Raw genomic sequence first — 24,163 nt, 5'->3', positions numbered from 1 at the left:
ATGACTCTACTTTTCATCTCAGTTCACTTTATGTTCTCCATTAGTTATACATTAATAATAATAATAATCATCTGAATACACATTTCATTACCATGTCCTACACTTTTGCAAGAATAGACATGAAGCATGAAGCATATTTTCCTCTTCTTATCCACACAAAGAAAGCTAGCAAAGAAAATGAGACCCAATTAAAATACCAATGGGATGCCGTCAAAATGTTGAGGATTTTGTGCTTTGGAGTCTGCCTCCATTTGAACAGCATTCCTGCCTTCCTGTGATTTCTATGTGAATGCCATTAACATTTCGATGTGCACATAATGCATCATCTAGATTCTAATTTCAACAAAACTAATAAGCGGAAACCTCACCATAGAAGGGGTAATCACAATTTCAAATACTTGAGAGTAATTCAGAGAATCCTTACAGTGCTAATGAAAAAGACATTAGGCAGCCTAAATGGGGGCCTCATCTTTTCTTTGCCGTAGTTTTTATTTAAATTTCAGTTTCTCTGTAATTAAACAAACACTTGAGGAATCAATCCGTATTTACAAAGGTCTATAGCTTTTGAATGTCTAGGAGAAAAAGATCATGTCTGAAAGGAAGTCTTAACGGATGTAATTCTTCTTCAAAATAAAATGGTGGTCTGCCACACGATTTCTGTTATAGCATCAAAGATCAGAAAGAGGAAAATGGCGACTGGCTTTCTCAATAGACTCCAGTTTAGAGCAGATAACAGATTTTAATTTGCATTAAAGTGGGCCACTATTGTCTGGTTAAGTTAGGTAATCCTTAAGAAAAGGACAATTTCTTCCTTTTTGCCTCTTGGGGGTGCTACCTCTCCTATAAAATACTGCCTTATTTAATTGCAATTTTAATCTTAAATATGGTATATCGAATTATGTTTTAATTTAACCCAAATTTAATTTATGTCTGTATTCTTTTTTTCATTTAAGTTGTTCTTGTAATTATGGTGCCATGCTAATGTCTTAGCGTTATTCACAAAGGCTGTGCAAATGTCTGCCTGCGACTGCATTGCTGCATTTCAGATGTCAATTAAAGACCATTCTGCATGATGGTGCACCAGTAACAGACACCGCACACATACTAACATAATCACATAATTGGTAAATGCATAGCATGTGCAGAGAAGATAACATACTTACCAAGACTCCCCTAGGACTGGATCAGCTCAGATATTCAGAAATTTCAAAGCACTTTACTTGTAGTGCAAAGTGTGCTCCACTTTCTCTAACTTAACTCAAAGTGTGCTGTCTTCTACTGGGTTTGCGCCTAAATATTTTTTCTGTGGAGGATCCAAAATGTTTAAAATCACCCCGATGTTTGGTATTTTGAAAACAAAAAATGATTGGAAACAGAACCTCAGGAGAATGTGAGGGAGTGAAAGTGAGTTCTCCTCTTTAACCTCTCTGAAATGTCGAGGACTTGAAAGGCTTCACCTTGGAGTTTTCTTAAAGAGGGATAGAAAAACGTGTGCAGTACAGTATTAATACACTGTAGCATTTCAGACCATGTTAAAAGACAAAGATAGATAACGGAACTTTTTAAAGGGTGTTTAACTTCAATGTAACTGATTAAATAAAATGGATATATGCAGTTTCCAAAAGCACAGTATGTACAAAGTGTTGAGTTCAAACTATCCCAGAGAGACTGTGTAGGTGTGAGAAGTAGAGGAGAATTCATCGGAATGGTGGAGTCACTTGAGTGAATGGCAGGCCTTTTATTTCTGTCAGCAGTAAAACAATAAAATATAGCAAATATTCTTTATGTGGGAGCAAAACAAAAACATATATTGGGCTGCATGTTGTAGAGCAGTAATACTAAAGTGAAGAATGCAAGTGGTTGTCACAAATCAGACCAATCAGTGAGCTGTAGCGATTCTTAGAGGCCTCTTAGAGATTTCCAGGTGGCTGTTGGCTGATTAAGTAGCTGGCTGATAGGGTATCTGTTAATGACCCAGAGCACTCACCCAATTTCCCTCCCTCACAGACAGGCAGCAGCTCCTCAAGCTCCTTGAAGGGGCTCCACTCGGCCGCCTCCAGGCTGAAGCACATCCAGCAGAGCAGCCCGGAGAAGAGCAAGACAGGCAAGCAGCGGGAGGACTTCCTCAAGATCCAGGGCCAGCAGCAGGTATTTCACTTCTAATGGCCCTACAGCCAAGGGGCTCGCAGCAGCCGCCACTGCCTTCACCGATACTGTCGCTAATGTTTACTACTGTGCCATTGACAGCCCCCTCCAGCCCAGCTCGGGCAACACTTGAGCTGCAGGAGGTTTGCCACACGGGCACCATTTTGGTTCCATGTCATTTACCCATGAGGACAAAACGGGCTTTGAAACTCAACTGAGTGCATAATCCATGAGTGGTTGCCAACAGTTGATCAGATAGTGCTCCACTAAACGAGTGCCACATGTGGAAGACAGATAAGACAGTTGTTACATAATTGCAGCAGGGAATTTCAGGGGAACGAAAACCATTGTTGCTCAAGTGCAAAATCATTTGTGCCATCTATGGAGCAGCCACTTTGCGGGACCCTGGAATTCAGTTTTGGCTTCCCATGCTTTTTGAACCTTGGTAGTTGAGGGCGGGGCATGATAATGTTGCAGTACAACAACATGAGGAGTTTACTATACGATGCACTCACTTCATAACAGGCATCTGCTACTGTTCTCTTGTGCTTTTTGTATCCAGATTTTATTTACCCAGCTTTGCAAAAAAAAAAAAAAGTGAAAAGGGTTTTGTGCACAGCTCAGTATGTTTGTCAGTGTCCACCCAGAGCTGGACTGTACTTTCCCAGTATCCTGTTTCGAAAAACACAGTGCTAATTACATTTGAAAGCACTCTGCATAGCAGTCTAATTCCTAAACTGAAAATGCAGAAACAAAAGTATATTTCACTTCTACCATGTGGCAGCAGGCTGTCTGTGACAGAGGGTGCCCTTCACAAGGACACTGTCAATGTGAGTTTGGGTTTCGGACAAGACTGTGTGAACTGAGACAACCTAGTCTAATGTCCATCAATCACAGAACTAAAATGTTCATTGGGAAAATGTTGATTCAAGTCTATACGCCAGAAGGCCCCTGTTGTATCATTGAATGCCACAGTGCTGGTGATTGAAATACTCATTAGGTGGTATAGGAACACTCCAGGCACTAAAGTAAAAGATAAAGAAATATACTTTGTAATACTCTCAAAATTGGCTAGAAGAAGTCAATTTGCTTCTTACCCTTTAATATTGTTGTAAGATGTACTCAGTAATTGAAATGACAATGTACCTAGTGCTGTACATGTAAAATGATTCAGCTTCACAGCTATTACGTTTCACACACTGATCAGCATTTAACGCCGACATCAATAATAAAAACAAAGACCAATTTTAACCCGCATCTCTGAAGCCTGCCAGTTCTTTCCAGCACCATGGTTGTGTTTTTATAAAAAGCTAGACTGAGATTAGACGGGGTCGCCCAAAACAAAACAACCTCAGCAGGGGTTGGTAGCTTTTATCCCTGCTTTGCTAAAGGAAATTACAAAAACACAAACATGATCACATTCAAAAACCTTGTGTGTAATACAAATGTAATTGGCCTGGGAACACAATCAACTGTTTGAAAGCACAAGTACCTCTGTTGATGAGATCAGGGAGGCTGAGTTTTAGGCAGGATGCCCTTGAAAAAGAGGGGGGGGGGTCTTCATGTTTAGTGCTGGCAGTGAAGAGAGAGAGGAAGAGAATGATATTCAGCAGAACAGGACTAATCAACATACAGCTCTTCCAGTCCATTCTGCTGCAGGAATCTGTTGTTGAGAGTGTGTCAAGTTGTGAAGCAGTGCCACTCCAGCCAACTGCAGAGGTACATTTAACCAATAAAAGTGAATCTCCAGTTGGAGATCAGTAGATGTTTAAACACTCAGACTCTGGGAGAGACACCAGGGCTTATGTGCACCAATACTTATCTACTCAAGCGAGCTGCTTCATTAGCTTAAAGCACCAGGCCACCATCCATTAGCCAGTACAAACATTGGAATATCTTGAAAAGTACACTCACCTAGACATCAGTCAGAACCAAAGGGGGTACTGGTGGAGGCTAATTGTCTAGTGGTCAAAAGGTAAAGGGCTACTTACCAGGAGTTTACCTCTTCGGGCCCTGGCTTTGCCTCAAACTACTGAGTGACATTCAACCTCCTGGTGCTCCTAACATTAAATGACACATGCAAATAAACACTGACCTCCCATTGTAAGTGATTGTGCAGCATAATTTGTTCACCCCCATACACCCCTCTCCTTTGATTAATACATTTCTGGCAACACACTTCAGTGGGTCAAAAGCCCAGACTGGTTATAACAAGGATCCACTGTGGAATGGGTTGGAAGGTATGCACAGAAGAGTATGTGGATTTGCCTGGGATCTGGATGCTTGGGTTTGTTATGTGTGGGCGAAGAGGTCTACTCTGGTATTGACAGTGTCTTTGTGAATAGGTCTAGGGTAAAAACACTAAGATCAACAAGAACCAAGCAACAAGCAAACTTGTTTTTCCTCCATTGAGGAGGACGAAATATAATGTTCTTTAAAGCTTTCAGGCCTCAGATCATAGATTAATACCTTGAACACCTTAACAAAAGTAACAAAACACACCTCCCAGACCAAGAATGCTTTGTTTGTTTTATCCGGGTATTCTTTGGCACTATTGATGTAGATATTAACAGAGCTGTGTTGAAACAGGCCAAAGGGACAGTGAAATGAGATTACGAGACGCTGCTGTGCTCTTGGTTTGCACAAAAACTTGTATTGCACAGTGACTGCGTCAGCTTTGATGTCTCTAATTTGATTTAATTGCAATAAAATAATAAAGTGTAAGTGCTTAAAAATATTTTTTTCTGTTTGTTTTAAAATATATCCTTTTTTATCCTTTATGGTCATGGTTGTATCCTGTTCTTTTGAGATTTAAGCATGTAAATCAAACTGTACAGCCCCTTCCACTACTGTGCTTTGAGCTCTACTGCATTTGGCATTCTTTAATCTCTGCTTGATGGTGCTATAGCTTATAAGCTTACCCATTGATGTCATTAAAATGAACAAAAAGACACTGCTGGTTCAATTTCCAAGATTTATGGTGAGGATGGGTCATGATGCTGGGATGCTGGATCAAGGGAAGGCCTAGGGACCCAATGGGCTGGATTATAAATCACCTGTCCATCCATTTTTGCTGGGGGAGTTGAATCTTTCGGTCAGCTGGTTGAGTCGTAGTCTTGCAGATGGATGGGTTCAAATCCCACAGTGCCATGTAATAGCTGCAGTAGGTGTATTGAGGAGGTGGGCAGGTTGATTTGTTTTTGTGTTGCTGGGTGCTGGGTGTATTATATAATCTTTACATGACATATACAATGGAAGCAATGTTCCTGAGGACCGAAATAGAAAAAAATTAAAATGGTTTTAATAAAAACAGTGTAAGTTCCCTTAAAATATTTATATATAGAGAGAGATTTAAACAATCTAGTTCACATGGATAATTAATTAATATGGAATTAAGATGGAATTCTGGTTACAAAGTGAATCCAGTCTAATCTTCTATTTGGGTGTGGCTAATCAACCTTTTTGCCACAGTTACCAAGCTTTCTGAACAGCTGTATGCACTGTTTTGGGTGCACCTCGGGTTCGAGAACTATAAACGATGGTATTAATGTGTCTGGCACAAGGATCCTGCCCAGCACTACAGTCAAGTGGCTAGATGTAGAGGACATACAGCTAGAATGAGGATCTACAAACTATTCACTTTAGGGCCACGACACTGTTGTTCAGACCACTAGCACTGGTTAAATTGTGCCTTTAGGCGCCCCAGGCCAGTGCAGTAAAATTCTCTAAATGTTTGGACACTGGGTACCTGGAGGAGGGTGTCCCACATTTTCTGTTGTTTCCTTAATTCGTGTACTGCAAAATTAATTTTCTCAGTTATATTAATAATAATAATAATAAAGCACAGCTTAATTCATCTTTACACATCCCTGACATTGAGTTAAAAATGTGGCTGCAATGTGGGCAGTTATCCAGCTGCAAGTGGGAATGATTGCTCCAGCGTGTAGAGATAAAGAAGGAGGAGGGAAAGAAAAGGATCAGACGGGGAAAGCTGTGCTTTTCAGATGCTGGACACTCGAAAACAAACACTCTTTTACTTTTCCTCACGGATGGGGTCAGTGGACCATATAACTTGGTGTCACATGAAGGTCTTGATCAACCATCAGACATCTGACGTGCTTTTAACAGGCTGGAAGGAGGCTGTCAAAGGAGACGCACATAAGACCTAAGGAATTTGACACAAATTTCCAGGAAGAATAATACAAATAATACAAATCTGAGATAGAGCCAAAGGAATGGCAGCCATTGCCTTTTGAGTGACAGACACCCTGGGGGAGGATGTCAAAATGGAATGGGGTGATTGGAGCACAGAGCCTGTCTGGATGAACTAGCTGAGGTTTCCATTGCTTCCAAACAGCAGATTTTCTCCAGCATCCCCAAATTCTTGAGTTTACAGGTTTCCCAGGCAACCCTGAACCCCCTCCAACCTCCCCAGCTGCCCAGGATCTGCATCTGCATTTTACTCTGGGCGTCCCCCACCCCTGCCCTCACAAAACAGCCTTATTACCCCAAACCCCACCCCCCCACACACCCAGTCCTAGCCCTTCTCCACCCCATTCCCATTTGCTTCAATTCCAGAGTCATTGTAAAATAATAATAATAATAATAATAATATATATATAAATAATAATCTCAGAACATGACTCCATCTCACTGCTTTCGTCAGCCATCTTCTACAGCTCTGTTCAATGATGAACCCCCCCTCCCATACACACACACATACCAACTCAAAGGTTTATTTTTGCTACATCTGTGATTGTTAAATGCTCAGCTGAGAACTAAGAGAAACACTGTATAGACGAGTACTCTGCATGAGTACCGATTACACGGAGGTGAATAGTATTGCAATAATTTTGCTGGTTGCTATAACTTGTTGTTTTGCTTTTATGTAAAGTGGTCCACACCTGGTTCTGAAGCAGTTAGGTGTTATACAGACAAAATTCTGCATAATTTAGAACAAAATCAATCCAAAATGCAGATTCACATTGGTACAGAATAAACAAGTCTTCCTTTATATAACCACAGGGCAATAGAAATGCAATTGAAAAATACATAAGAGTTGACACAGTGGAAGGTGGGTTAGGAGCCAGATTTGTGACAGCTGTAAGATGGAGATTGCACAGCTGTGACAGTAACTTTGCACTAGAAGCAAAGTATCCTGATTGGAATTATGGGAATTGGAATGTACGTTTGTGGCAAAGCTTAGAAGTGTACATATGTATACATACTGTATATATGTACAATCATGTTGGAGCTTTTGCACCTGCTGCAGACGTTGGCCCTGTTAGCCAAAGAAGAGACTGTGTCGATGCTGTAATCGGCTTCTGTGGTTTCTCTTGGTTCTTCTACTGTCATGTAAAAGAGATAATCAACAGCCCTTGTGCATTGACAGTGTTGATTATTTCTCTGGTGTAATGCGTGGTGTGTTTTGACTTGCGTGCAATGTGTGCATCCTGACTACTAATTCTTTGATGCTGTATGTGATGGTTTAAATGCAGTCTGACAATGAGCATTGTTCCTTGTTGATGCCACCATTTCTTTTGTTTGTTTTTTCAGTTTTTATTCTATTCTTGTTTTACTGCTTTTGGGCTGTTCTGTCCTGGGTTGACTTGGAAAACGGTACCCACCATAAATCTTGGAAACGTAGCCACAAGAGTCTATTGACACGAAGAGCAAGCAGACAAAGCAGGCTGAACGAATTACGGCGCAGACAAGAGACGATAAGGCAGTGTAGCTTCTCAATTTTCTTCCCCAAAAAACCTGAAAGGCTTGTACGTCTGAACTGTGAAGAGCCAAACCAGTTACCAGGGTTACCAGTTGAGCGAGTACAGTATGGTACGGTACAGTGCAGTGCAGAACAGTCTCCATGATTATTTGATTTCAAGTGCAAATTGTGCCAAGCGATTCATTGTGTTTTTTTCCCTCTTACATAATGTGTTAATTTCCCTCTCTGATGCTGTGTGGAGAGCTGCAGGGGTGGATATGTCTTCTTGAGAAAGCCATTAGAGTGGAAATTAATCACATTATTTCTGTAGCAAAGCCTCTGAATGCTATGGCATAATTTGTAGGTTTTATCAGTTATTAATAAAGCTCCCACTGCTCCAAACAATTACGTTTTAAGAGAAATTATGAAGAAACAGATTGCTTTTATTTACCCCAGCCTGACACGTAAATAGTAAATAACAAATAACAATCACAATAATAACAATGACAATAAAAACTCAAGTCTTGAATAGGGACCAAATGTGTGTCTTTGAGGCTGCCACAATGCACTGCAGAAGAGTGACCCTCTGAAGGTCATCTGGAGTTCCAGTATCTGGACACTTGCCCCCACACCACAGCCCTCTGCCACTAAACCACCCCCTCAAACGCAGCACTCCCCGCTGAAGCTGTTCACATACAACCAATACGGCAGTCTTAGGTCATGAATATTTTTATTTGCCGGAACTGAATTTTATTTTGCAAATCTAAAATGAAATTTGCAATCTATTGTAGCATCTTAAAACATGATGTTCTTGAGGTTTTTGAAAATGGCAAAAGATCCCAAAGAAAGAATACCTGCCAACCAAATGGATTTCCTTTTATGTCTGCCTGTCACATGATTACATATCAAATATAGTGCAAATATATCTGTCAAGTGAATGAAGGCAATCCTTTAAACTAGGCCTCCATTTAAAGTCTGGCCTAAACCTAAAATATTTTATTTTGGCCTATAGTGCATTTTAAGTGATCTATTACTATATGAATGTTTCTGGGATAAAACCCCCCAAAATCATCAACTGCTAATCCCCCATGATAATCAAGAGCTTCAATACTAAAGGGTTAGAAAAAACTAATCTGGTTTGTTTTATGACTCCAGTGAAATATCTTGGGACGATACTTAATCATTCACCTTGAATGCGGAGATGCTTGTACCTTAATCTGTGAGATGACAGGTTGATTATTTATGCATATATTTAAACACTCTGCCATTAGTCAAAAGTAGAAGAAGTGATATGCATAATAGCAAGAAACAAATGTTTTGGAAGCGTCACTCTCTCATTGCTTCCGTAATCCCGTGTGAGAATTACCTGCTCGTGCTGCACTGCTGGGTTATTGTACAGATTTATACATCATGGACTATAGCCCCAGCATGCCTGTTTAAAGCAGCTTGGCCTTTACTGACTGTCTCATTGTTCTGAATGACACTTAGCCATGCCCTGTGTGGGAGTCTACTCTACTGGGGCCGCAGTTCAAGGTAAAGACTCCTTTCTTCTATCCCCTTATAATGGAGACCCTTTCCTAAGATCCCCTTGAACTCTGCATTTTTAGTGTTTTAACCCCAGTCCCTCTTTGTGCCTTTCCCAATGGAGATGTTCCAATCCTGTGACTGGCATTAACAGTAGAAAACGAGAAAGTTTGGTCCAGAGAGACCAGAATTGAATTCATAGCGTTTTTATTTTTTGGTTAGGTTTTTCTTTGTTAATCAAGAAAAAGTGATTAAACTTTATCCATTAATGACATCTGCCCTGAATTTTGCAGTGTGAGAGCTCGTGCTTCTTTCCTGTATTTACTGGGGTGTTATAAACCAGAAGCACTAACCTGCCGGGAAAGAATCCATTTCAAGCAAAACCTGGAACAATGAGAGGAAACTCAACGTAGATTTATTCTTAGCCATGTAGTGTGAAATTTGAAATCATTTTACACCCAACAATAATTTACATTTAGTTTAAAATTGCACCTACTAAAACCTTTGAGCTATTTCAAAATTACTCAAAATACCAGCACCCTGAACGGACCCAAATGAACACTTGAGGTTGTTTGTTTTTGGCTGGTTAACTTTATAGGGTGCCTATAAAGTTCTTATTTTCTGCTTCTGTCTTGGAGGTTAAAGAAATCTTTGTTGAATTAACGGAGTGGAATAAATAGTCTGACTGGCCAGTGCCTGCTCTCTGAAGCAGAAGGTCCATCTCTCTGGAGGTACAAACTACACTGAATTATGTTAGCAGAAATACACAGAAGTGCGTGAGGAATACCGATACATATTCACCTACTCCTTTTTCGACGTTTTGGAGATGTGCATAAACTGCCGTAGGCGAACGCTCCTCCAATAATGCCCATTTAACATCTGTTTACTAATAGACAAACACTCCTCCAATAATGCCCATTTAAAATCTGTTTACTACACAACGAAAGCTAATCACTTCACCAAAAAGGATTAATACTGTGACACAATGAACATCCACAAAACACAAAGAGCTGGGTTTGATATTCCTCTTATACTTTGTATCAATGTTAAAGAGAAAATCTAAAAATGCCCTCCTCTCCCTCAGATGGGAAACCACAATGCTGTGTGGGAATCGCTGCAATCTACCTTTGGTACAGCATTCCCTAACCAGTTTTGGCACTTCCATTCCATTGCAGTGCATGTTTTTGGTGCCAGCAGCTGCTTATTAAACAAATAAATGTATTAATTCACTTTAATCCATTAATAAGGCTGTTTCATAATCCTGAAAGGCAATGGAATGGAGCTGCTGTACAGAAACATCCTGTGTACTGTGTTGTGCATTTCAGTTCGTATTTTTGTATGCTGGACCTTGCCAGTTCATATAGGTGATTCTACTGCATATCCCCAGGCAAGCAGCAAGGCATGGAAGTAAGGCCTTGCATAAACACAAGCAAAAATGTGATTAGGGGAAGAGAGAAAAAAAAATAAAGACCACCACGTTCCAATGCACACGCGTCACTTTCGATGAACAGACACTGCGTAACCCTGCGCCGCTCTCCTCTCTGGAACTGAGGCTCATTGCAATTGAAAAGAAACCAACCACATGGAAACATTAGTCCTGACAGGCGCGGTGTAGTACAGCCTGGAGAATGAAACCGGCGCACTGCCAATCGGGCCGAAAGAACGTGGGCCTTGCGCTGATTTTGCAGAGCGGCTCGGAGGGTGTTGTGGAATATGCGCTGGGAAGAAGGGCTGTCTCTCGCGTTGCCGCACTGGCCCCTTCTTTATCTCTCTCTCTTCCCGGCCAAACCGTGCTTTAGCTGGGTCCGTCCCCATCTAAACAAGACAGAGGACTGTCCTGAGGAAGAAGCAGCAAATGCCACGAGCAAATACGACCTCCTGCCTCCTCGCCACCCAATCTGCCTGTGTTGTGTTTTAGTTTTACGCATTACTACGATTTTCTTTATTACATTTTTTATTAAAATATTTTCCTATCACTGATGTTATCCAACAACAGGAGCTAAACATCAGTACTGTAAAAAGACGTGACCATTGCTACCAGGTTTACCTTTAATAGAAGGGGGGTAGAGTGTAGGGAGGCTTTTGTGCTCTGTATCAAGTGCACCCCCTGATTAACACTAACACAGGTATAACGATTAGTGTCGTTGGAAACTGCAAAACCACTCCATCATCATAAAAAGAAAACATAATATTGCTAAGGCTACAATGATCACTGGTACCCAAATGTGAATGTGAGAGGCACTTCAGTCTAAGTGCTGTCCCGGGTTCCCTTGGTATCCTGTGGTGTGGTGCATGTAGTACACTGGGTTGTACTACAGGAACACAGAGTGCTTTAGTGGCGCCGATACACGGGGGTGGGTGAAGAACACTTATAAAGCTATCCAAGAGCACTACCTACCTTTAGCAAGTCTCCTAGGGAGCTCCGGTAACTGGAAAGCATTAAGAGTTTGTTAAAAGGTTTCTCACTGTTCTCTGGAGTTAACTGGGGATCTTGGAGCAGGGCTTTAATGAAGCCGTACCCAGGCAAAGGTGCATCTTCAGGTGCTTAATGAAATACAGAAACTAAAGTTTCTGTGTCTTGTCCGTGTCTGTCTGTCTGTCTGTCTTACTAAACCAGCACGCTGATCGTTAGTTACCCATATAAAAATATGACTTCATTATATATGCATATATACATCTCGGACATTTTTGTTGTATTCACTCAGAGTGTAGCATGTTGGTAAAGAGCATACTGCATTAATATATCGTGTCCTCCTCCTGCCCCTCACTCCCCCTTGTAGCTCCTTATGGTATCACAGGATATGTCCAGGTGAAACTCACACAATCTCACCGGCCTTACTGACAGGTGACTGAGGTGAGAACAGAACTCTGAGAGCACAGTTCCTGTGGTTTGTTTTCAGTCCCTGGATAATTAAACTGAAAAAGAGAGCAGCCCAGCCTCGTGTCTGTCTCACTTGACTCTTGTCTGTTCTCAGCGTCACAAAGTCCAGTCTGGTGTGTTTTTCTTCTGAAGAAGAACGGTCTGCCCGTGTCTGTCGACACTGAGAACGTGACGTATGCGTGTGTGTGTGTGTTAATGTGTGTGTTCTGTATCAGTGCTGAGGTGCACAACGACTGATGTATCCTACTGCACTGTGTATGTGTGAGTGTGAGCATGAGAGTAGCTAGGCACACTGTATAAGAGAGCGTTTGTGTGTCAAGTGTTTGTGTGCTTGCAGCAAATGAGGTCTGCCTACTTCGACACACGGTGTCGGACAGTAGGGGTGTTCGTGATTTCCTGCCTGCAAGTGTGAAAGGTCTGTAGGCTGAGGTGTCAAAGTTCAAAAGACCCTGCCTCCCTCACACATGGACACGCAATCCCGCACCGGCCTGCTGCAGTGCATTAATTGCAGAACAGCATGACAAACATCAGTCAATGAGAAAACTGGAGTCAATGAGTCACGAGGGCCCTGCTGAGTGATCTTAACCACTCTGATACCACACCACTCCCCCTCCAGTACAGTGTCTCTCTCCGTCCATCTGTCTGTCTGTCTGTCTGTCTGTGTGGCCACTAATGCCCCAATAAGCTGGTTTGAAAGGCAGTGGGCAGAACATTTTGAAAATTTGAATAGAAAAGTGATGGCTTAATTATTGGTGACAGTGTGTAGTGTGTCTCGGGAAGTTAGCATGCTAAAGATAGCCTCACGCAGCATGTCAGGATTTTCCAGCCCTGTTCTGAGCAGTTATGCTTTCCTGCACAGCACGCCCACATAATCTGCAGGTTCAACAGGAGATGTTCTTTCTCAGACAGTTCGGGTTATTTTTAACTCCCTTACACAATTGCCAGGAAATTCAGTCCTGCAAAACATAACTGAAGTGCCACAAACCATCTTGATAAATGGCAAAGCCGTAAAGGGCAAGCTGTACTGGACAGTGTTACGGAAGCTTTCATTCTCAGCATCTCCAGCCAAACAAAGCCCCAAAGCCCCAAAGCCTGCAATCCGTACATTGTTGCAAAGAGATGTTTTCGATGGAGCACTTCACTCCAATCAAAAGCAGGGCCGTGGAAAGCAGCACGAAAAACCCTGCCATGCTGTGAAAGTCTTGAAAGTCTCTGCAGCACTCCAAGGGAGAAATAAAAAGTGACATTTTGTTTCTTTCTGCCCACTCCTGTTGGTATGTCAGCCACACTGCTGTACTTGTCAATTGTTGATGAATGAAATTAAATATTTCAGGAGCAATCTGTAAGAACAGCACTGTCTGCTCACAGATTGCGGCATTATAGACTCAATCTTGTAATGCCACACAGTCTGCATTTTAAGGACTGTAAGTCTGTCAAAATGCTATGGGGTTTGTCAACAATACTGTGCTTGGGTCCATTACTGTTACAGTCTTAAGTGTTATGAATCACATGTAAATAAATAAATGTTTCTTTGGTAAAGTGTGTCTAAAGATGGGCTAGCATCATGCATGTGGATTCTAACCTGAATTAATGAATTCCTGTGTGTTGTTTTTTTTTCCTTTCCTTTTGTTTTGTCTCTTTTTTTCTCTTGTCTCCACTTCCCCATCCCCTACTGATACCCACTACCCCCCTCCTCAACCTCCACTACCACCACCACCTGTTCCTCGCCTGCCTGCCTGCCTGCCTGCCTCTCTGCACCCTGTCTCTGTCTCCGGGCACCCTGCAACACCCTGACACTCGTGTCTCCATGTCCCCGTGTCTCTCTCTCTCGGGGAAAGCAGTGAGCACCCCATCTACCCAGCCTGACCTCTGCCCTTCGCCACCTGATGACAGAACTCGCGCGTTTGCCCACCGTGCTAATCCTGCCATCTCCCACCTTGAGGCCACCCCGCCCCTCGGCCTGCCTGTCTGCTTACCTACCTACTCAAACTCACCAACCTACCTGGCATACTGCCCACAGTTCAGAAACTGCTGCTCGTCTTGTTTCTCTTTGTTTCTTTCTTTCCCGGTGAGAAGGGGGGGTGAAGGGGAGAGCAGGCTTACACCAAGCCCCGGCAGGCCTCCCCAACTACAAGACTGTACTTTTCTTTTTTTCTCTTTCTTCTCTTTATCCCCTCCCATCCTCCTCCCCTTCCTATTTCTTCTTCTTCTCCTCTTCCTGGGGTCTGTGCCCATAGGCCCTGGGAAGCAGCAGCAGCAGTAGCAGCAGCAGCAGCAGCAGCAGTAATGTCTCAGATGCACCTCTTTCCAACACCAAGACTGTGACTTTCTCCAGCCGCTCGCTCTCCACCTCCTCTGGACTCCCTTCCTCCTCTACGGTTTTTGCTCCGGGCTTGAAGAAGTACCCCCAGGACGGAGCCTCCTCCTCCCTGTCCACCTCCTCCAGCCCAGCCAAAGCTCTGTTCTCCAGTCTGTCGGCCTCTAGTCTCTCGGCTGAGGCCCTGCTCTCCTCCACCTTCAGACAGCGGCTGGTGAGGGAGCAGCGCACTTCCTCAGCCCCACTGCCCCTGCCCAATGGCCGCCTAGCCACTTCCTCCTCCTCAGCCTCTGCTTCCCCAACCTCCACCACCACCTCCTCCTCCTCGCCCCTCTCCTCGCTCACCCTCTCCTCGCTCGGCCTCAAAACCGCCCGCAGCCTCCAGTACGCCAGCCTCAACAGCTTCAGGGACCGAGGATCCAAGACGCTGCCGAAGCCAGCAGTAAGCACAGGGGAAAAATGATTTTTTTTTTTAAGGAACACAAATCAAAGCACACAGGACCCCACCCACCCTTTCTCTTCCTCTCCTTTCTCACTGCAGAGCACACCTCCCTTCCCCCAGGACTCCTTTCCACACTGGTCAGGACTAAACCACAGGCAACTGAGGGCACATTGTGACCAAAACCCATTCCCAGTTTGTTTTGTTGTTGGGTTCAGGAGTTTCTCAATTAATCCAGGCCTATGATTGGTCCTGTCTTATGTTGTGAGCCAATTCCCTGATGAGTTCCAGTGCTCAGTCATGTTCGGGTCTTCTACCCTGCTAAAGAAAGCAATTCCAGTCCTGTGTAATTTACCCTCAGAGATACCACCATAGCCCATCCAGTCAGCGAACACTCTGGACTTTGGCACTTCGGGTGGAAAGACAGGACAGGTCCCAGTAGACAGATGTTTGGAAATCCAGCTGTCCTCATTGTGTTGGCTTGTTCTGCAGTTCAGTGTGTTTTATACTGGGTTTTTTCCCCCAGTGCAGTTTCCAGTAGATATAGGAGTGTTTGATGTATCTGGTTGAATTTCATGCAATTGTGCTGCTTCATCTTCTTCAACTGAACTGGTTTTCCCCTTCATCAGTAGTACAGATCATGTTTATTTCTCTGTGACTTACTTGCAGTCCCAATTTGGCTGTAGCCAGTGGCTGAACACGGTAAAGAGATGCACAATGACACCTACTTCAGAATAAGAGCCGTATTCACAATTGCCAAATTTCATACCACAAAATATATTTCAGTATCTCTTTCAGATTTTATTTTTTTAATCGTGCACTATAGCGTTTAAAAAAAAATGCAATAATCAAAACTGATGCATTAGGTTTCTTCAGTAGGTTTAGATTATTATTTTTATTTTTTTAGTGTAATACTGCTTAATATGAATCCATTTGTTCAAAAAAGAAAACGCAAACAAAAAAACATGGTGTGGTATATGAATATTTTTTGTCAGTCACCTCTTGGTGACTTCTTGACTTGTAGGAATCTGGTGCTAGTATTTTTTACAAGACTATGGCTTTCTTTGTACCTAATTTTTAACCCACCTCTGTATCTTTTTAAAATTCCACTAAGTGACTGTGTACTTAATCAAACTGGGTCGGGTTCATACTAGTTCTGATTTAAATGATCTCCCCATACAGAATGTGTGTGCTGAACTCAGACCCACCATTTTTCCTCCCTCGATTAGTGTCATGTGCAGATACAATATCCTGCAGAGACGGGCAGGGAGGGGGAAACCGTCTCCCTCACTGTAAAAGTGAAAGTCAAAACACATGTTCTCACACATATTTTTTTGTACAGATTTTCCTGAGCATTATAGTTGGATATAAGGGATGATCATTTTGTCATGTTATTAGTAAAAGACACCGGAATGGACCCCTTCCATTATAAAACAAAGAAAGATGGCACGCATGCCTGCAGACGCATACCTGCAGTTTTGAAAAGAAAGTGAAAATGCTGGGAATGTGTGTGCGCACACGTGTAAATAAAATAAATAAATAATGCAACATGAGACACGGCACGTTATGAGATTAAGTCGAATCTAGCTGATATCCCAGACTGAGTGGGATGGTGCTGGCGTGAGAATGGGGATGCTCGGTTGTGCTTTGTCATAAGACGCCACTGTCAAGACACCTGTCCCCTTGAGTGACAGGAGGGGGGAAACAGATTCAGAGGATGAGGCTTGTGTTCATGTAGGTCAGATTAAGGGAGTTTAAAGGAGGTGGGAGTGTACTAGTGATGGGAAGGGTTATGTTTAGTCTCGTTAAATCTTTAAAGTTAAAAAAACGATCATGGTTCCCAAAAGCACAATGGACAATAGTACAAGATGCCCAAAGTGATTAAAAAAGGCAGGGCTGCTGGGGTTTAAAGGAATACACAAATAAATAAATAAATAAATAAATAAATACATACATACATACATAAATTAATAAATAAATTACACCCAGGATATGAATGACAGTCGAAATAAGACAATCAGAGTTTCCCATTCAGTTTAGAATTAACTGATGAGCTCCAAGGGGGGGGTTGCAATGCTTTTTCTTGGTTTAAGCTGAAGGAGTCTTTCTGTACCTTGGTTTCGCAAAGAGGTCCCCAGATTTGCTGGCCCCCTTTAGATATGTGCCCTTTCAGCTTTAATGATGCAGACATCAATAGGAGTAAACGGTAATTAATTTAAGCTGGAATCAAATCACACTGGCTCTTCCCTCAGCCCCAATGAGGTGGTAAATTAACTGCCAAATTATTTTTGTGATGCAACAGCTTTACGAGTTCAAGGTCACTGAGAGTTATGATGCGGTTTTGTATCGTTAGTTTACATAGTCGGCACTGTCTGGCAGAATTGTCTTTATTTGGAGTATAATCTGCCTCTGCAGGAGTGAACCCTGAAAGCACAACAATATGTATTGCCCTCCTAATAATAGCAGGGGATTAGGAGCAAAACATAGCACATCTCACAGGTTACAGCTCAGCGAGGAAAGCTGGTAGAATCGCACCTGCAGTGAGTGATTGGGGCAAACAGAGTGAAGTGATGGCTCGCAGCTTTTGTGTTGAGAGAGGAGAGGTTAGAGAGTAACCGATTGTACCAGAGCAGTCCTGTGAAACTGCAGTGCTGAGAGCACAGGTGCTGTGTGTTCAGGAGGATTCAGTGGGGGGGTTCCTAAACACTTTGTAACGTCTTCGCTTCACTCCCTGCCATGTTGTGGTTGTGGACTGAATTGCATTTGTAAGATTCTTGGCCAGCTCCTATAGCAGCAGCTCAGTCCTGTGTTTTGGATAGCACTGAAGGGACACATATATCGGCCTCACCCAGCTGAAATAATTACCTGTTGTGATCCAGGCTGTTGTAAGTCTGGGGTGTGAAAGTTCAATCTTTATGTGTAGTTGGAACAAGGATTTTGATTGGTCACGTGGTCAGTCAGGGCAAACTCATTTTTCGTAGAGGCTGTAAGTCTGTTTTAACATGTCCCCTTTCAGCAGAGCTTAAAACATGCCTGTGAAATCAATATTACATCCGAAAATAAATGCAAGAGCCTAATGATTAGTGTCTGTGTCAAAACGATTTGTCACAGTTTCAAAGTCACATGGCCATTTGCAGCGCCGTTTTGACTTGTGTGCAGTGTTGATTTGTTTCCCTGGTGTATTGACATCAGAAGCAGTGGCCTTGGGGCCGTTGGGCGGGAAGGAGGGGACTCAGGGCTCATTCTGTGAGTTGGATCAGGAATATCTAGGTTTGAAATCTAGGCCAGCAGATTTTTCTTCTGCCTTCGTGTGGGAGGATTATCTGTGCAACAGTGGACAGAAAGACAGAAAGAGGCAACCAGCACTTGTAGAAGATCGACTGGACAGTTCTAAATACTTGTCTGACATTATATTTGCAGGAGAGATCACATACAGCTCAGATTGACTGTCAGAGCGCTTTGTTCCCAGTGTACCCTATTCCAGGCTTCTGTTTTTCAGATTAAGACGAAAAACTAATTCCTATTTCATACACGTGTGCTGTGTGGATCCACATGATAATCATGTATATGTATTTGTCTGTTTCCAACACAATAATTGCAGCCATACTGCAGTAGGTTTTGATCATTCTATGCTGCTGTATTAAATTGCTCTATTAAATGTGTCTAATGAAAAAAAATGAAAGCAGGGTGTGTATACAAATTATATGGGGGGAAAAAAGTAAACCTGGATAATTTTACATGCTGGGAACTGCTGTATCTGACTCTCATCTGCACCTTGTTCCTCCCTGTATGCACTGTGCTATCTCTCCAAATGCAGGTGCTGGCTGGCAGTCTATTTTTATGCTGCCTTATGAGTGGTAGGGGTTTATAGGGCAAACTTCCCATAGGCCGTTCCTTCTGCAGCTGATCCAGTGTCCCCTGTGACTCATGCTTGGGGGGAAACTACTGAAATTGAGGTTCGACTGACCTTTGCGTTGCTGTCAGTTTAACAAAGGCATTCTGTTGGGTTTGACCCTGGGGCTCCTCCTATAGCCCCAGTGAGCAGGAAACTCTGGGCAGCAGTGGGCACGGAAAGCACAGTAACATAGTGCATCTTAGAATGGCATTCTGCCTGTGGTGGACTGGGCTGTCTGTGTTGATGTAGGAAGTGTGTGTAGCTCTTGACCTGTATTGAATAAAAAGAAAAGAAAATGTCATACAACAAATGACCAGAAATATAAATTAAATCACTTCAAAATCAAAAGGAGAGGCTGGCTTACAGCAATCTCATTCTCAGACATGTGTCCAGGCTGCTCCAAGTACTTTTCTTTTCCTTTGAGTCTCTACCCATGTGCTGGTATGTGTAATTTTCTTTATGTAAACCATAATAATGGTTTAGCATCACCAGTGGAGAACCTAATTATGAATCATTACCACCACGGTAGTCATATTAGCGGCACTGTATTAAATGCAGTGGCAGCTTGATGCACATTACCCATGCGAAAGCATTGCAGCGGTCCTTGTCGGATGCGTAGGGAGAAGCCTTGACAGCTGTCTGAGAATGGGAAATGACATTTAGGGGTCCTGCCTTACTGAGCTCCAGCAGACCTAACCTCTTGGCGGGGCAAAGGTCAAGTCTGTTCTGTGGACACTACAAGACAGAGCCGCATGTTTGTTCACCCAATAATAAAGCGAGCTGGACAAATGGCTTGCCTCACTTCATCATGGCAACCACTACTGTCCGGGAAGAGACTTGAACTTCAAAGCAGCCATCTATAGACAGGAAATGTGGGTTAATGCTGGACAGATCAGTGGAGCCATCAGTCTTTCTGAGTCAGGCATGGGCTGCTGCCCCTCTGTGAGATAGGATTCTGAACTTTTTTTAGTTTAGGATTTGGAGGGGTAATATACACTAGATTGGAGGACTCATACCTGCACAAGCCCAAGGAAAGTCAACAGCATTGATGACACTGCTACACAGTAATAGTTTGAAAGAAATAGCATACATAATTGGACACTTACTAACACGCATCGGTGGATCTTACTATTGACCGAACTGTGGAGAAATTGCAGTGACCTCCTCTCTCAGTACAAGAGGCAATCAGAATTTCCATTCCAGCCTGAAGCTTCCATCAGCTCAGATGTTTCCAGCTGACGGACGCTATACGACCATCAAATGTAAAAGTTTAACTGAACTGTGCATCCCTGCTTTAGAACTGGAGCTGAATTAAACAAAGAAATGTATTTATGCAGTACCAGACGCACATGCGTAACCTCCAGCAGTCTGCCCTAGCATCCACGCGTGAATACAAAAGAAACCTCCTTCTGAGAAATACATCTTCTGTTGTCATTACTGGGTAGCTGGGAGTTTGGTATCGCCTTTGACTTTTCTTGAACACATTGTGAGTGAGTGGTTGGGACGGAAAGCGAAATGAAAGTGTTTTAAAATGCTGTCAGTGTATAGTACTGCAGTGGGGTCACAGGGCTGGACTAAAGCCTCCCACGGTTGATGATAAACTGTGAACCTCTACTGCAAACAAGCACAGAAAAGATTTAATACAAAGAGTTAATACTAAAAAACAAAATGAAATATACATATATATAAATATATAAATATATCTTAAGTCAGATGTTTGTGTATGAAATTAATATATAGTGTGAAGAAAAGTGACACATAGAATAAATATTATATAATGTAAAATTAATTCCTCATCTATTGGTTTTATATGATTAAGTCTTTTTTTGTACAGATTTTTTTTAATTATAAAAAAGATGTACCATTTTAGTAAATAATTTAACTCACAAACAAGATGACATTTTGGTGAGTGTATTAACATTTTATATTCAGTTGAAAATATATATGTACATATATATATATAATATAAGTATGATTTGCATTTTGTTATTTTAGTTTCTTATGCATTCTTTAATGGGATGAATATAAACCAGCCTTATCCTTGTGCAGTCGGTCAGTCAGGCTGCTGTAGTTTGTCCCTGTTTAACTGCCCTTGTATCCTTGTTATTTTGAGGTCTGAAGGAGACAGTGCTGTGCAGGGGGTGCTCTGATTTAGCACACATGGGAGGCCCAGTTTCATTCCTTAATGGGACCTTCAGAAAGTAATGCTTTATAATGCACCTTCTTTGAGGAATTATGATTTGTAGTTCCATTCACATCAGGAATGCAATCAGAATTGAATTGATTTGAGGCAGAGGAGGCTGTCATGTCTGGCTTCCAACTCATGTATTACAAAAGATAAAAAATGATTCTGCATTAGATTAGCCTAATTGAATTATTTTAATTGTCCAATTTTTTTAATCTATGAACTCAAAGATCTAAGACACAGTCAGTCCTATTTACCGGGACTGTTATGCCGTCACACCCTGATTCTTGGACGCCCCAGAGCACCCACTGTCTCCATCAACCAAGCACACTGGACACTGAGCACATAGGCTTCCCTGACTGGCACTGCCAACATGGAGAGAAGTGGGGGGGGGGAGACAATGACAAAAAACAATCTAATCTTCTTTGCTCTTAATCTTGCAAAGTACCCTCCTCTTTTTCTACATTCATGAATGCTTTCCAAACCTGACAATGTCAATTGCTCTTTCCAACTTGGCACAAATCACACTGCTGGACAAGGAAAGCATCTACGCTAGGGAAGATTGGGGTGGGGGGAGGGTGGGTGTTCACAGCCTTTCTAATGAGATATTAGAATAAGAATAATGGCCAATATGTTCTGGGTTTTATTATAAAATAAATACTGGTAATGAAATAGCAGCATTTTGGCAATCTCTATCCAGCCTTCCAGCAGGATTGGGGGGGAGTACCTGGCTTTACTGGGGTTGATTATACTTTCAGAAATATGAATTATTTCTCCCCTTGCTTCTCCCTTGCTTTACCCAGGGGCCCTTGCCACTGGGCTTCACACACAGGAAGGTATCTGGGAATGATATCCTGCCCTTCCCTTCTGCTCCTAAACCCTGATGCTGCTGCATAGGAACCGTTGCTGGGAGGGGAAAGCAGGAATTCTGCCTGCAGTGACAGGAGGCCCTTAGAGATAGGGCTGCTGGAATATAAGGGATACTTTCACTGCTGACTGTATTAGTCACTGGCTCTTACATTCACAAGCCCATGCAGTTGATTGAATAATCACTTCCTTACATATTGCTTCACTCCTCCCCAAGCTAAAAATACATTATTTTGGTTTCGTATAAAATCGAGCAACAGCATAGCATTTAAAGACACCTGCTCTGCTCGCTTCCTGCTTACACTGCCAGTGACCATATTCAGACAGACAGCAAGTGCAGCGGAAAACATATTTTAACTGTGCCAGTTAAAAAATATTTCACAAACATAAAAGGTAAATGGCTAACATCTTTACAGAAAAAAGTACAAAATGCACACACCTCCCACGTAAATACTAAATTTACGTATCGTTAGTAACTGAATTGAACTCTTTAGTTTAAATATATTTACAAAATGTATGTTTTCTTAACCTTCAACTACAGATCAGTGGCAGTGTCCCTTATTGACGCAAGTGGAGAATGATTCATGTTTGCCATTGAGTGACTGTTGCAACCCTAGTTCAGTAAGGGCTTCTATCTGAGAGAGACGGGAGGGCAGCGAGAAGGAAATACTGCTGTGAATAAAAACCCAGCCTAACTCTTAGCAAAGGGGTGAGCGTGAAAGCACATTTCAGATTGCTCTGTAAATCAAAAGTTATAGCAGATTAAAAAGTATCATTCTGATTGCTTTTTTTGTTTGTTTTTTAGAAGAAAATTCAAATATATATATACACATATTTTTTCATGATTTATTCATTTTGAAGGCTGTCTACATGAATGTGTGGGTGTTCAAGCTCATGGCATCAAAAAAAAAAATGTAAATAGACCAAATCATTCTTAGAGAGAGAAAGAGAATCAAACAAATTTTATGTCCAGATTTTTTTTTTATATATATACAGAGAGGTAAAAAAAAATCAAAAAAAGTCACAAAATAATGCATGTATATTCTCAAGCAATTGCACGGTGCAGTTAGAAAAAAAAATGTTGTCTCTATGTTGAAAAACAACTGAACGTGACTTCAAAGATCTAATACTGTAGAAGAAGTTTTTTTTTTTCTTTCCTGTTGGTACCATGTGTTAGTGGCTCAGGCATGAGATTTACTGTGGTCTGTGATACCAAGAAATACAAAAGATGATGGATATGAGAATGATGTGACAATATGAGAGCAAGACCTTTCTATAAACCAATGATGGTGTTTTTCTAAGAGTGATGCTTCCATTTGTAGAGTAGTGTGATATATGAACAATTAAAAATAAAAATAAATATGAATACTAAAGAATAAACTAATCAGTCTGGATGCCATGATATTCTGTGAGAAATGTACTTTTTTGTGAGAATACTCTGATCACAGAGACTGCTTCTTTTTGTACATAATTGCTGTGTTTGTGTGACTAATAAAGTGTAGCTCTCTTGTACAGCTGAGGCGTGGGTTATTATCTGTGCAAAACCAACAAATACATACCTTTGTCTTACCCATTGCCCACTTTCTTCCTTCTATTCCTTCTACCTTCTCACTGGTGAATCACCTGACATACACTTATATGCCATTGCCCTCTCGTCCAATCCGAACACTCCATTTGAAAACATTCTTAGATGTTGAGTTTACCATGCTGTGAAACAAACAAATACATAAATAAAGACAAATCCATAAAACAATCATTTTGCAGCAAAGGAGTTTCTGTTAAAGAAAAATCATACTTAATAAAACAAAGTAATAAAAACAAAGTGGTGTTTTGTTTTGAGCCCTGCAACTATAATCCTGTAGAGCTGTGGTCCTACAGATATTATACATAGATTTAAACACTTGAAAAGGAATATGGCCTGTACCAATTAAGCATATACTTGGTCCAATTAAGTCTCAGTCTGCAATGAAAACCATAAGTTTTCTCTCTGGAACCAGGGCAGCAGACTCCTCAGTGCTTGTCAAATACAGATGTGTTTAACTGTTTTTTCCCCTAAGAATATTACCATTGGCATTTCTCCCATGTTCAGTAAGTGCTCTTGTACTGGAATGGCACTTGTTCTTCCAATTCCCCTTCATTCGCGGGACTCTACCCTACCAGGCATTCACTTACTTAAGGTAGCCTGAATGACTTCATAGACATTTGC

At 41.9% G+C, this 24,163-nt stretch overlaps 2 protein-coding genes across 2 annotated transcripts in view; both read left to right on the top strand.

Moving 5' to 3' along the window:
- srcin1a (SRC kinase signaling inhibitor 1a) overlaps nt 1-4,847 on the top strand; it is a 126,208-nt gene extending 121,361 nt beyond the window's left edge. The window contains exon 19 of the mRNA XM_066698630.1: nt 2,008-4,847. Coding sequence (XP_066554727.1) covers nt 2,008-2,163 — 156 coding nt within the window. The 3' untranslated portion in view covers nt 2,164-4,847. The remainder of the gene's footprint in view (nt 1-2,007) is intronic.
- Nucleotides 4,848-14,061: 9,214 nt separating this feature from the next.
- LOC136747024 (uncharacterized) lies at nt 14,062-23,471 on the top strand. The gene is made up of 2 exons (XM_066699978.1): nt 14,062-14,220; nt 14,492-23,471. The coding sequence occupies exons 1-2, from the start codon at nt 14,062-14,064 to the stop codon at nt 15,032-15,034; spliced, it is 702 nt and encodes a 233-aa protein (XP_066556075.1). The 3' UTR covers nt 15,035-23,471.
- The last annotated feature ends 692 nt before the right edge of the window (nt 23,472-24,163 follow it).

This window comes from Amia ocellicauda, chromosome 3 (genome assembly GCF_036373705.1).
Source record: "Amia ocellicauda isolate fAmiCal2 chromosome 3, fAmiCal2.hap1, whole genome shotgun sequence".
In the NCBI taxonomy this organism is placed as follows: Eukaryota; Metazoa; Chordata; class Actinopteri; order Amiiformes; family Amiidae; genus Amia; species Amia ocellicauda.
The sequence above is the reverse complement of the archived record's forward strand: the minus strand, read 5'-3'. Positions and strand labels throughout refer to the sequence as shown.